Genomic DNA, 14,724 nt, shown 5'->3' on the forward strand with positions numbered 1-14,724 from the left:
CAGGAAATCATCAGTGCACATTCAGAACTTTTTCATTAAAAAAAGCTCGTTTTAAATTTAATGCCTGCAATACGTTTAAAAACACGTTCCTCACATAGTGAAACACAGAAGGGCTCAGGAGCGTCTGGCACATCACAGTACAGAGATCAACACTCTTTAGTATCTCATCCATCTTTTATGAGAACTGCCAGCACTAATCCACCACAGATGCACCTTGTCCTTATAAATATAGTCTGTAAACCGCAACTTAACTCACAAGGTAAAGTAGTTATCTGGCTGCGGTTGGAGGAACGGTTGCTGGCTTAATCTCCACACCGCTAGCAAAATTAGCAAGCTTTCTTATCCCACAAAACCAGCCATGGAGGTTCCCCTGGAGCAAGACACCCCACTTGCATGACCCTGAGTTCTTGTTCAGTGTTTGTTGAGTTTTGGTTCCTGTTTTTATTTTATTGTCAGTCTCTTATGCCTGGTGTCTTTCCACATGCCCCTTTTGTGCATTTTCCTGTTGAGTTTTACTTCTCTCAACTTTATTTTTCTTGTTTTTACTTTTTAGCCAATAGAGGCTCATTTTGTTTTGTACCTCACTGGCCTCTGCATCCTTTTTTGGGGGTCCTCTCAGCAGTTACTTATGAGCTATTAAGAGTCCAGCACATACAGTATATACAGCTATTTTATGAAGGGTGCTCCCATGACAGAGCATGTAGGATGTAGGACACATGACACCCACTCACTCACTGTAAATTTACAGGATAATTTCCTGTGCTGTTCTCACTCAGGCTCAATCAGCCATGTGATACGGAGCTGGCAGGTTAAAGGCCACTTAAAGCTATGTTGATCATTTGCGTTCTCACATTCATCTCAGGTACCGTGCTGTGAAAAAGTATGTGAATGTTTGTCTGCCTCTCTGTGCTAGCCCTGCGACAGGCTGGCAACCTGTACAGGGTGTACCCTGCCTCTCGCCCTATGACAGCTGGGATAGGCTCCAGAAAGAAGCTGAGAACCAAAGTCACTGACATCTATCAGTCTGGAAAGCGTTTTAAAGCCATTTCTAAGGCTTTGGGACTCCAGTGAACCACTGTGAGAGCCATTATCCACAAATGGAGAAAACTGGAACAGTGGCGAACCTTCCCAGGAGCCGCTGGCCTACCAAAATGACTCCAAGAGCGCATCGACGACCCATCCTGGAGGTCATGGATGCAGCGGGGGGGGCAACCTGAGGTTCAGTATCTTGCCCAAGGACACTCCAACATGCAGACTGGAGGAGCCGGGAAGCAAACCACCAACCTTCAATTGGTAGATGACCCACTGCCACCCACCCATCTGGTAGCGGTAGTATGATGGTCTGGGGCTGCTTTGCTGGAACCATGAACCATGAACTCTGCTCTACTACCAGAAAATCCTGAAGGAGAATGTCCAGCTGTCAATTCGTGCCCTAAAGCTCAAGAGCACTTGGGTTATGCAGCAGGACAATGATCCAAAACACACCAACAAGTCCACCTCTGAATGACTCACAAAAAAATGAAAGTTTTGGAGTGGCCTAGTCAAAGTCCAGACTTAAATCAAATTGAGATGCTTTGGCACGACCTTAAACAGGCCGTTCATGCTGGAAAACCCTCCAGTGTGGCTGAGTTAAAACAATTCTGCGAAAAAGAGCGGACCAAAATTCCTCTGCAGTGATGTGAATGACTCATTGCCCACTATCACAAACACTCGACTGCAGTTCTTACTGCCAAGGGTGACACAACCAGTTATTATGTTCAGGGGTCATTTACTTTTTCACAGGTAGGTTTGGATAGCATTTTTCCCCTTAATAAATGAAATCATCATTTAAAAACTGCATTTTGTATTTACTCTGGTTATCTTTGTCTGATATTAAAATTTGTTTGATGATCTTAAACATTTTAAGTGTGACAAATATTTAAAAAACTAAGAAATCAGGAAGGGGACAAACACTTTTTGCCATCTCTGTATGTCCAAAAAAGTTTAGTGCTGTAGGGCATTTGTGAAAAATGTAGTTCTGGACAGCTCCCACGTGTGAAGCAGGAGACTGCAGTAACAGACATTTATTCAGAGCAAATGTGCCATCCATGAACAGAAAAAAGGGAAGGTTTGGGTGAATCCAGGATTGGCTAACATTTAACAGTTAGTAATGGGAAAAAAAAGGTAAAAGAGGAACTTGCAGATAATTGGCTGGTTAGAATTATTCTCGTAGTCACTGAAAGAATGACAATGATTGGTAGGCTTTTGTTTAAAGATTATATACACTAACCCAGCATTATTCGACTCAATAACAAATGGGTGAGTAAGAGAGTAAGCAGAGGATAAGTCAGAGTGAGATGAGTCAAAAGGAAGTACAGATGCTGAGAGCTGTTTGTTCCTCCCTGGCCTCTTACCGGAGGTCAATATTTTTCAGGTGGCTCATTCCGACTAGAGTACACAACTCCAGACTCTCCACTCTGTTCCCAGCCATAGCCAGTTTGTCGACTGCACTCAATCTCTCCAGCACAGCAGGGACGTGAGAGAAGCTGTTGAAGGAAAGCCCCAGGCTGTTGAGCTGAAACAGGCCACCCATCTCTTCAGGCAGGGAGCTGAGGTGGTTTCCATCCAAAGACAGCGTCTGCAGGCTGCAAGAGATGAAAAGGACAAAACAGGCATGTTTTGCTTTCTTTTACTTCAGAAAGTGGATAAAATATCTTCTTACAACAATTTGTAGTTATATCTATTATTTATTGCACAGCATCCTACATAACACAGGAGTGCACAATTTAGCCCTATTTTACCTAAGTACATAACAAAACACTAACTTTATCCATTTCACCTCCCTTACTAACAACTAACTGAATATTGTCCGTATTTCTATTCATTCATATCCCAACAAACACAATGTATGTATTGCCAGTGCTCTCTAAGCGTGTCACACCTTTGAAGGTTGCCTATCTGTACAGGGATGGTGTGGAGACTGTTACAGGAGAGGTTGAGTTCAGTTAGGGTGAGGATCTCGCACACACACTCAGGGAACACACCCAGACGGTTGTGAGATAAGTTCAGGCTCTTCAGCTGAGAAAACCTAAAGAAAGGAGAAAAAAGAAAAAAAAAAAAAAAAAAAAAGTATGAAGGGCCGTTATAAACATCTGTGGGCTTACTTTGCTTACAATGCACATTTGCAAAAATATATCAGGAATGAACACCAGCATACTCTAGGTGTGTTTGAATGTATAACTATGCTGTAGCACAGATAAAAACATTTAGACTGGTTAACATAAAAACACAGATGGGCTGTGTTTCTGTTCAACAAAACAGCAACTAAAGCCTGTACCTTAAACTTAAGAGAGGCACAAATTTCTTTGCTGTTTTGTTTTTGTCATTGTTGTTGTACGCTGTGGTGAAAGAGCAGTAAAAATACTGGAAACCCATGTCGCCCATCCTCTAGCAGAGGCTGAACAGCACTTCTTAAAATTATTTTTGGGATTAGAGTGTTGCACAGTGGGAGTTTTGTCGTGTTGTGTTGCACCGCGTTATAACTATGGCAGGCAAGGAAGAACAGTATTCATATTGAAAAAGTATTTAATTCACTCCCACCGGTTCCTTGATATTAACTGCTGTGTTTGTGCACATCTGTGACACAAGTCCATGACACCAGACTACAACGAATGAATCTGTGATGTGCTGTTCTGCACAGTTATATCATGATTATTAATTTCCACCTTCTATTTTGCCCCCCAGACGCTGTGAGTGTTGGAAGTGAGTGCCATGAGTCACATTTGTTATTCACATATTATTTTCTTCTCCTTGTTCTTCTTCGGGCTGCTCCCTTTAGAGGTTGCTACAGCAGATCTATATGTTCTCCTTCAATACACACATGAATCTTCTCTGAAGTCTTCCTCTTCTCCTGCCTGGGAGCTCCATCTTCAACATCCTTTGTCCAATATATCTACTATCCCTCCTCTGCACATGTCAAAAAACATCTCAGCCTCTCCTCTCTAACTTTGTCTCCAAACTGCTCACCTGAGCTGTCCCTCTGTTGTACTCATTGCTAATCGTGTCCATCCTGCTCACTCCCAATGAGGATCTTAACATCTTAAGCTCTGCCTCCATCTTTCTGTCAGTGCCACGGTCTCCAAACCGTCTAACTACCATCTTGTAAACCTTCTTTCACTCTTGCTGCTATCCTTCAGTCACAAATCACCCCTCCTCCCTGCCTGCACTCTCTTCTTCACCTCTCTTGCGCACTGTCTTTGGATGTTTTACCCCAGGTATTTACATTCATCCATCTTCTCTACCTCTACTCCCTGCACCTGCCTTCCTCTCATCCACACACGTGTATTCTGTCTCACTTCCACTGATTTTCATTCCTCTTCTCTCCAGAGCATACCTCCACCTTTCCAGTCTCTCTTCCACCTGCTCCCTACTCTCACAACAGATCACGAAATCATCGGTGAACATCATAGTCCACAGAGACTCCTGCCTGACCTCATCTGTCAACCTATCACCATGTTTTATATTCTAAAGACAAAATTAGGAAGAACTGTGAATGAGAAACCAGCCTTCTTAGCAAGTAGCAGAATAGCATCCTTTTATAACAACATGCATTCAGTAATAACATAGTATACAAACACCCAATCAACCAGGCATTCAACAGAAACAAAAAGAGGTTCAGTCGCAATTTATAGCAATGTGCTAATGATTTCAGCTTGTTTAAATAGGCTTAGCTCCGACGAGGAAAAACATGCAACTCAGTTCCTGTCCTGTGTAATGAAAAGCCAAACACAGAGCCACAGATCTTGCATAAATAAGTGGGGATCATTAAATGTGTGATAAGAATGACATGTGCAACATGTGCTTACATATGGAGTGTCACAGTATCACTGAAACAGCAGAGTAAATGTTTGTAAATAAATTATTGTTCAAATATTAGAAAGAGCATATAATGAAGTGCAGAATTAATGAACAAACAACCAAATGTTTTCATACCAACAAGTAACTAAGCGAAGGCCACTGTCAAGTTTAAAAGGTTTGGCTGACAACAAAAACAGCTTTCCAAAAGCTTTCCAAAGCCCTGGGCACCAAAATAACAAACCACTTTACTGAGCCGAAACACATCAAACTGCAGTGGGAATTCCTTCATGGACCAAGGCATAATTCAGCAAGACAGAAATTTAGCACCATACGGATATGATACTGTTCTCCAGCTACAGGACTATTTCATACCATTCCTTTATTGCAAAGATGTTTCACTTGATTTCATGTGGTTACCTGGGGAGGTTGAGCAGGCCTCCGGGTCCCTGCAGGCTCATGAAGTTGTGTCGTAGGTTGAGGTGGGTGATGTCCTGACTGTAAAACAGATATTCAGGCACTGCTTCCAGACTGTAGCAGGACAAGTCCACCAGGCTTACCGTCTGAGACACCACCTAAACACACATACAGGCACGAACAGCCTGAGTTAACAATGAGTTAAAACAGAAGTCTGAAATGCCATATATTCTTTTGGCTTAACAGTATCAAATCCTTCATATCACAAAATGTAGCTCCGTAGCAAACCTGGCTATTTCTAATGTTTTTACATTAAAATAAACACAACAGTCAGATATGGTGCAACTGGAGTTGTCAGGAGACAGTTGTAAAACTGAGAGCTGGGAGCTCACACCTGATAATTTATTTAACAACTAAACATTAGCTATGCTTTTTGTTGTCTTTTCTGTTAAAGTAAATGATGAACTTATAAGGTGTCCTCAGATTTATGGTATTTGACAAAAACTCCTTACGACCTCTACCCAGCTACTTTGTCAAGAATTAACTCAGAGACAATCCCCCCCCACCCCCCCCCCCCCCTCCCCCGCCCCCATTCCAGTGCAATAAGCTTCTGGGGAAGCAATGATTAAAATAGTAACAGAATAACTTCTAAACATCAACCAGTTAAAGTCAGATCTTATTAACCAAATGCATGATGATTAATATTGTATTGCCAGTTTGTTAGGTACAGCTTATGCAGTCTATATAACAGACCTGTGCTAAATCCTACAATCATCATGGTGATTTTTTTTTTCTTCAGGAAACTGTTTTTAGAGAGATGTTGATGCCTTATTATCCTTTCCAGTTTGCAGTGCTGTTGTGCATTAACTCATATTAGCTTTAAAATTCTCCTCAGACACAAGGTCCCATCATAGTTTAAAGACCACATAGTACCATATCACCCCAATAAAGCACTTCACTCTTAGACTGCTGGCTTACTATTTAAAACTCTCCGGCTCTCTTCCGGCTCTCTTCTTTTGTCATGTCTCCCTCCCCTCACCCCCAACCGGTCATGGCAGATGACTGCCCCTCCCTGAGGCCGGTTCTGAATTGGGGGGAGGGGGTTCTTCCTGTTAAAAGGGAGTTTTCCCTTCCTACTGTCACCAAGTAATTATTCACCGGAGGGTGAATTGAACTGAACTGAATTAATGTTTTCCACATAATTTTAAGTACCAGTGAGTTTGTGATTGCATCTATAGCTGGGATTTTGCTGCTGTTTGTGCAGATTTTAGTTCAAATCTAAATCTATTGTCACTGTGTTTAACTTTTCTCCCCCCCCCCCCCCCCCCCCTTCCTTACAGGCCTGAGAGACTATTTTTTACACACCAACCATCAGTGCCGGCTATGTGGCGATGCTAAGTCAGTCTACTCTGACGATCATCTCCTCCATTAGCTACAGAGCTGCACAGTGTGCAGCTACGCAGAAAATGGGATGGCTGCTCAGCCAAGCGTGACATCACGTCACTGCTTGATAAAGACAAAACTGCTCCTCTCCCACAAAACAACTCACTGGACAGCCACTCTCTGTTCTTAAAGAAAAATAAATAAGTGATGTGACAGTTTGAGATTTAAATGGAGGGTCACAGAGAGAACAGGAAGGAGTTCCTGTTTTAAATTATTTGCTTTGTGACTCAACATTGAAACTATGAAACACTGCGAAGAAATGTGAGTTTATGTACGACGGGCGGCTCAGTCCTTAATCAGCGTGATACAACATGACTACAGAGCCGAGAAACTAGAGCACTCGGGCAACAAGCACAGCTGATCAAAGCTACAGTTATGGCATCACAGTTCAATATTTCACTGACAATCTGTAAAATGTGTTAATGGCATCTATAAAAGAAAAAGCTATTTCTTGAGAAATATCTAGTCCAGTCAGGCTGCACTTGATTAAAATCTCCACAGGCAAAGACATTATTCTTGAGTGAATGTGACTAAATCTAAATATTGAGTCACATATAAGATATGCACAAATAAGTATTATACACTAAATTAAGTACATTTTAGTTGCCGTATAGCAGGTTTAGATTTTGAATTTGCTGTTTAAAAAAAAAAAAAAAAAAAAAAAAGACTGTGAAGCTGGATTTTTGATTGGTGATCTACCATGTGCATTTCTGGCTCCAAATAAATCTTTAAATAAAAAAAAAAAACATTATATATATTTTTTATCTGAAAATGGCCAGGTACAAGACCACTTTAAAAAAAATAGAAACTATCTCCTTGGAAACAAAATATAGAGAAATAAGGGACTCGAGATTTTTAAACAGGACTGTAAATACCTAAATGCTCAGCGATCATCTCAGTTTCTTTTGCCGCGACTGACAAACACGACATTTTCATTGTTAATGTAATAAAATGTACATTTCCTTAACGCCACCATTTGCTATTTAGCTGGATTACGATTTGTTGTAAAATGTAACTCGTCTGTATTACGTTGCTTTTTTTAGTCTGACTTCCAAGAAATCCAGAAGTGCTCATTAAGCAAAGACGAATGCACTTGCTGACTCTGTCGGCCTTGTGCACAGACACGTGCTTTACGATTTAAGCAGTGCAGCATAAACGCTGGCCCAAATCCACCAAAAACCTTCATCAGTCATCATCTGCAGTCTCCATAGAAACCTCCAGTCTAACACTCAGCCTAAATACAGTTCGCTAACACGCTCCTCTAACCCAGTAATCCATACCACCGTGATAGAAAGAGATCGTGGACTTAGCATGAATCTGCAGCTAATTGGATTTTCTTTTTTTTTTCTTCTGCTGGCTTTCTCCTTCCGTGGCTGATTGTATGCTGGCTCTGCCTCTGTGGAAGCTCTTAGAGAGGCTGTTCAGCTCCAAGAAGGAGCTGCAGCACAACAGCCATTAATTAGGATATTAGAGACAAAGCAATCTGCGCAATGCAGAGACTGATTTTTTTTTTTTTTTTGTTTGTTTGGAGGAGAGCTGGTAGGATTCTCAATAAGCCACATATATTTGGTGTATAATCACAAAAATATGTTCAGGTCATTTAGTATCCTCTGATCCACAGACACTTACATAATCAAATCCTGACTGCCGGGGGCCTTCATTAAAAAAACATTTGCTATGTACTCTAATTGAAGTTAAAAAAAAGAATTAAATTGATGTTTTTGCTCATCAAATGATGGCCAACGATACACACATGCACACCAGACAAACTGGTTAAAGAAAAAAAAAAACAGGAGACATACTGTTTAATGTACACATAGTGGCACACACTCGCCTTTCACTTACTTTTGACGCCTGCCGATGCCATCGCTGGTAGTCTGTGAGTGTGTCAAAGTTGACAAAGTATGTCTGGGCCTGTGACCCAGCTGAGCTGAACATCAGACAATGCTGCCTCCGCTTCACCTCCTCCACCTCAGTACGAAGACAACACACAGATATGATCAGGACGAACTCTCAACACTGAAGAGATTTATTTTGTGGTGATTTTGTGTTTTGCAGCTTTCAGTGTGGTTTTGTCTGCTACAGCCAGTGATTTAGAGTTTAGACATCTGCAAAAGGGGTCCTTAGAGAACATGTATACATCTGTTCAACTGTGATAAAACAGTAGCTGAGAGCAGTGATAGAACAAAGATATTTAACAGTGGACTCGTTCAGCACAGCTGGAAGAAAAAAAAAAAAAAGAAGAAGAAAAACCTACCACTCACATTACCCATTATGCTAGCAGAGACTGTAGATCCCAGATCTAAAATGTGAGGTCGATGAGAAAGTGCCTTAAACCTGCATTCTTTCTAATGGCCAACAGGGGGAGTCTCCTGTGGTTTCAAATAAATATGTCTTATATAGAAGCCTTTGGAAAAAAAAAAACCCAATTGTCAAAACGTCAGTAAAAATTATTTTTGATGAGTCTAGGATCTTAGTTGCTAATTTGAAGTTACTGTCACGGTTTTGAGTTTTGTGGGGTTGTGATCTGTTTTGGTTTTGAGAAGTGATTTATGTTCATGGTTTTCTGTTGACAGTGCTGGTATCTTCCTGGTGCTTATGAATTTTACCATCTTCTGATGCCTGGTATTGGTTCCTTATTTGTTTTGTTATTTGTGTCTGTAGCCCTTTGTTTGTTCGTAGATTGCTTCTGGGTAATTTGCTCCCTGTGCATTTATGCCTCCCTTGTGTCTGGGTCTTGTCTCCATATCTGTGTTTTGTCTTTTTCCCTGTGTGTTACTTTGCAGTATTGGCTCCGTGTTTAGTTCTTTGTTCTTGATATCTTGTTTAGTTTTCCCTCTAGGGTCCTAATTCTGCCTGCTACACAGCTGTTTCATGACAGTTATCATGATGGTGCTCCCCATTACAGTTCAGCAGCAAGTGCAACTGACAAGTTGCTATGAGTGTGCAGTGTTTCTGGGTTTTTCATTCAGAGCCACTACTCATTCTTCATTTTCAGTTTTAAACCACCAAGATGACAACCGGTGGTTATTTCCATCTTTTATATACAGTCTGTGATCTCAAGTGGTGATAATGAGTGTGCCACAGAAGTTTGATAAGCTTGCTGATTAACTTATTTACTTCGACACACCCCCCGAGGGTTTTCATTTTCAGACTCGACAGCTTCAAACACATTAAGCACTGACTTTAGTGATATCGCTTGAATTTTGTGCTTTAGTGTGGAGCTTTCCTAATCTTTGAGTCTGAGGAGCTTGTATGCTCTGTTGGCTGAGGATGAATAAAACTGAGATACTTTTTTTATGGCACAGCTCTGCATGCATGTCATCTTGTTAACTTTATCCAGACGTTCAACCCAGCTGTGTTGTTGCAGAGTATCTACACTCAGCTTGGAGCATGTCCTCCACCCTGGAGCAAGTGAAAGGTTAACACCCTTTTCAGGCTGTCCGATCTCCAAACCCTGAGCTCTCACCTTTCCCCCCACCAGGGGCAGGATGTGCATCTTCCCAGTGAGGCTGTCTTTCACAGAGGCCACGATCAAACAGGTGCCACAGAGAATGACCTGCCGCTCGGCCCACTTGTGCAGCTGAGTCTTGCCTTTCCTGACGCTGAATACACCTTTCAACAAGGTCCGCTCCTGCTGGTCTGCATTCACTGGACGCTCTGGAAGAAAAAGCCCATATGCAGATGTTAGTGCAGGTCTGCAGGCATTGATCTAATGCAAATAAACTCACCACCACTGCTGAGATAAGCAAATTGAGTTAATTAATACCAAGTGTTTTGCAGTTACGCATTAGACAAAGTTTCCAGAAAATGAAGTCACATAAATACTCGAAGGTCATTATGATATCACCTGCCGATTAGTCAACTCCATAGTGTAGCTATTCCAAGAATTGGTCTTACATCAGTGCTTAGTATGGACACTGCCCTGTTATCTCATGTAGTATTCATACATCTGAATAGTTCTCTTGGAAAAATAATTCATTTGTTCTTGCAGTAATGAGAAGAGAGCTTATCCTTTAAACTCTATTATTAAACATCTATTAAATTAAAGCCATATTAGAGGTCCGCTGTTCTACTCGGTCAGTAAAGTTTCTCTTCTTTCTCTCTAATGCCACCCTAACATAGAATGAGAATCAGTCATATTGATGAATGAGTCAGGGTTTTGTCACATTTAAATTCACTGCTCAGTTAATTAATGCCAACTTGCACTACAGGTAGTCTTAGTTGGCCATTGCTGAAGGACACATCAGACAGCAGTGTTGCTGTCTCTGCCAAGTACACTCAGGTTAATAGCAGGTCAAATAAGCACAGAAGAGACACTGCCTCAACCTCCTGTCCTCTGTTGTTATAGTTTCCTCAAACCAACTTATGCTGCCTCCCACTCAGAGGCTCTCTTTGGCAATCTGCTTTCTCTCTCTCTCTGTCTTTCTGTCTAACTTGTTTTCTTTCTCCACCTCCCCTTCCGCCTCACAAGGGCATCCAAACGAAATGAAAGCCCCCTCATGTTTTTCTTCGCCAAGGAAACTGATAATGAACAAGCCAAGTGCTTCTGACAACAAATTGGCTCGCTGGCAGATCAATAGCAGTTCCTGATCCTTGGGTGTCCCTCAGTCGGAGACACCCAAGGATAGGCGCAAAAACCTCATGGGGTCGATGCTGGGTACAATGGAGGTATCTAAAAAGGGGGAAAACAGCTGGACTGTAGATAAGTGCTTTTTTGTTACCAACAAAAATGAGTCTAGCAGGAAATCGTCGAGTCATGCTCTGCTTTAGTTACTCTTTGTTCCCAAAGCTTCAGATTAAAAACTAGCAATTAAGAAAAACATCGTCCCTCTGCAGTGCACAAATCAGCTTGATACAAACTGACACAGACCGACAGGATGCTCTCACTGCCTTCACAGCACATCCCCAGAAACAACCACACTACATCTGGCTTTGTTAAGGCCCATTTGTGGTAATTTCATGGCAGACCTTTACAAGAGAGAATTACTAAACAACCCCAAAACCAGCAGGATGTAGTTTTATCCTTGATGATATTGTCATCTCGCCACTTTCTTGTCTATTGTCACCTTTTACTCCAAAATCAAATTTTTCTCAGCAACACTAATCATCTAACAAAGAATTATAATTATCTGTGCATCTGTGTTAGAATCATCGCACAAATGCTCGCAGCAAGAGCACACTCTGCTTACAAAGCGCCTTGATTAAATTAGTTAACTGCAGGAGTTCTCGGTGAGAAAGCGCCCGTATTATAAATACGAATGTGTGCATTCATGGTGCGCATATCCATATCAATGCATCCGCTTGTTTCAAAATCACTGGGTTGTTCATGCAACATAAAAACTACTCCTAGCCATAAAGAGACAACTTCTAAGGCAAACACACACGCAATCCCCAAAGGTCTGTGAGGCGATTAGTTGCTAAGGAAACAGGTTGTTCAAAAATCAAAGTCCGGCGTGAGTTTGTAAACCCTTACGATGTCTCCCACCAAATCAATCCCATCCCTCTGAAGGCTAATGCTGACCATTCCCAGTGGCTCCAGAGGGGGTGGATGACACGGCCATAACTTGTTGTGCAACACTGTTTTCTTGAGGAGCAGGGCTGCAGACAGCTGCCTTCACCAAACTAATCATCAACCAGTGTCAAACGTCCTCCAGGGGGGAAGGGTTGGGTGGGGTGACAGACCAGAGAGTGGAATGTGTGATTTCTCTGAAGTGTGGCTGAGACCTTCACACAGCGAATTCAGTGACATCACACTTCACATCCAATATGGAAAAGTGTTTTTGTGTTTTATATGTGTATATACACAATAACAGGATGACACATATTAGGATGGCATGTCTGACAAGTAAAGAGGCTCGAACAAGTCAAATTAATTACTGAAGAATAAAAATGGTCAGAGAAACAGGAAAACGATTTTTTAAAAAAAGGGGGGCGACTCGAGAGAAAACAAAACATGAGAGGAAGTCAGCTGAGCATCTAGAACAAGCCAGGATAGACAGAGAAAACTGAAGTCAATAGACACTCACCAGCCCCTTCATTAGGTTCAGCTTTTCAACTGCTCATTAATATAAATATCTAATCTGCAACTCAATGCATTTAGGCCTCCAGACATGGTCAAAACAACCTGTAAAGTTCAAAGTGAGCAGCAGAATGGGGAAGAAAGGTGATTTAAGATACTTTGAATGTAGCATGGTTGCTGGTGTCAGATGGGCTGGTCTGAATATTTCTGCTGATCTACTAGGATTTTCCCCACACAATCATCTCTAGGGTTTATAGAGTATGACCCGAAATATGACCTGAAAAAGAGAAAATATCCAGATAGTGTCAGTTTTCTAGGTGAAAATGCCTTATTGATGCCAGAGGTTGGAGGACAATGGTCAGATTGCTTCGGGCTGATAGGAAGGCAACAGTAACTCAAATAACCACTTGTCACAACCAAGGTGTGCAGAAGTGCAACTCTCAATGCACAACATGTTGATCCCTGAAGCAGATGGACTACAGCAGCATAAGACCACAGCAGGTGCCTCTCCTGTCAGCTAAGAATAGGAAACTGAAACTACAGTTCACACAGGGTCACCAAAATTGGACAGCAGAAGACTGAAAAAACACTGCCTGGTCTGATGAGACTGAATTTCTGCTGCGACATTCACATGGCAGACTCAGACTCTGGCACAAACAACATTAAAGCATGCCTCCATCCTGCCTTGTATTGATGGTTCAGGACACTGGGTGGTGTAATGGTGTGAGGGCACACTTTGGGCACCAACTGAGCACTGTTTAAACGCCACTACCTATTTGAGTACTGTTGCGGACCATGTCCATCCCTTTATAACCTCAGTGTACACATCTTCTGATGACTGCTTCTAGCACAATAATACACCATGTCACAAACCTCAAATCATCTCCAACCGGTTTCTTGAACACGACAGTGAGTTCATTGTACTGAAATGGCCTCCACAGTCACCAGATCTCAATCCAGTAGAGCACCTTTGGGACGTGGTGGAACAGGAGATTCACATCAGCTGGCAAATCTGCTGAAATTGTGCAATGCAATCATGTCAACATGGAACAAAATCTCTCAGGAATGTTTCCAGCACCTTGTTGAATCTATTCCATGAAGAATCAAGGCAAAAGAAGGTCGTACCCAGTGCTAGCAAGGTGTACCTAATAAAGTGTCCAGTGAGTGCAGGTCCCTAAACAAAAATAAAACTACAATAACTGTTTGTCTTCATATCTATATTCTTGTGAGCTGGTACATCACAATTCAGAAAAAAAAATGATTTAATATTACTTTTTCAAGATTTCATAACATTTTTCACTGTCTATATGAACATGTGGGTTGACAGAAAAATCTGAATGGAAAATTAATTCGCATTTATCTGTTTTTTTGGTTGTTTTCTGCTGGGCAGTCAAAACATGACATTTGACATTACCTTGAGCTCAAGAAAATTGTGATGAACATTGGCCCAGTTTTCTAATTCTATGTAAGCCTAATAAGTATTGAAAAATGTAGCCTACAGATGATTCATGATGCAGGAGGGACAACGGTCGAAACCAGGCGAAAGTGGCTGTTCTTTCTGTGGCCAAAAGGACAAATTGCACCAGTTTTAGTGTTTAGTTCCTGATCTTGGTCGGGAGATTGTGTATATTGTTTTAAAATCTGTTTTTGTCCACATATTGGATCATTACAAGGCAACTGTTGAGCATTCAGTAGAATACAATACTCCCTGTATCCCAGAGCTTTTTTGTCTTGCTCAAGATCGCATAGATTGCATTAGCATGCAGTAGGGGGTCAGTGGAGGCGGAAACAGAGTCTGATTTGACTCAGAACAGCAAGCTCTTTTTGGCAGAAAATTCTAATTCAGCCCACCACACAGATACCTCCTCTAGGTGGTCCGTGTGTGTCTCTGTTTAAAAAAAAAAAAAAACTTCTTTCAACTTTGAGCAAGAGTTTAACTCGTGACATCAAATATAGCAACTGTGCAGAAAACCAGTGGAAGACACACAGCTGAATACTGCTTTTGAATA

The 14,724-nt window shown here is 41.6% G+C and overlaps 1 protein-coding gene across 1 annotated transcript in view; it reads right to left on the minus strand.

Annotated features, from left to right (window-relative positions):
* The window catches only part of phlpp2 (PH domain and leucine rich repeat protein phosphatase 2), a 36,478-nt gene that overhangs the window by 9,365 nt on the left and 12,389 nt on the right, over window positions 1-14,724 (minus strand). Inside the window, exons 3-7 of the mRNA XM_030723571.1 lie at window positions 10,163-10,353; window positions 8,539-8,664; window positions 5,254-5,408; window positions 2,921-3,067; window positions 2,394-2,624 (exon numbers count right to left, since the gene is read on the minus strand). Coding sequence (XP_030579431.1) covers window positions 2,394-2,624; window positions 2,921-3,067; window positions 5,254-5,408; window positions 8,539-8,664; window positions 10,163-10,353 — 850 coding nt within the window. The remainder of the gene's footprint in view (window positions 1-2,393; window positions 2,625-2,920; window positions 3,068-5,253; window positions 5,409-8,538; window positions 8,665-10,162; window positions 10,354-14,724) is intronic.

The sequence above is a fragment of the Archocentrus centrarchus genome, chromosome 3, assembly GCF_007364275.1.
Source record: "Archocentrus centrarchus isolate MPI-CPG fArcCen1 chromosome 3, fArcCen1, whole genome shotgun sequence".
Taxonomy (NCBI): domain Eukaryota; kingdom Metazoa; phylum Chordata; class Actinopteri; order Cichliformes; family Cichlidae; genus Archocentrus; species Archocentrus centrarchus.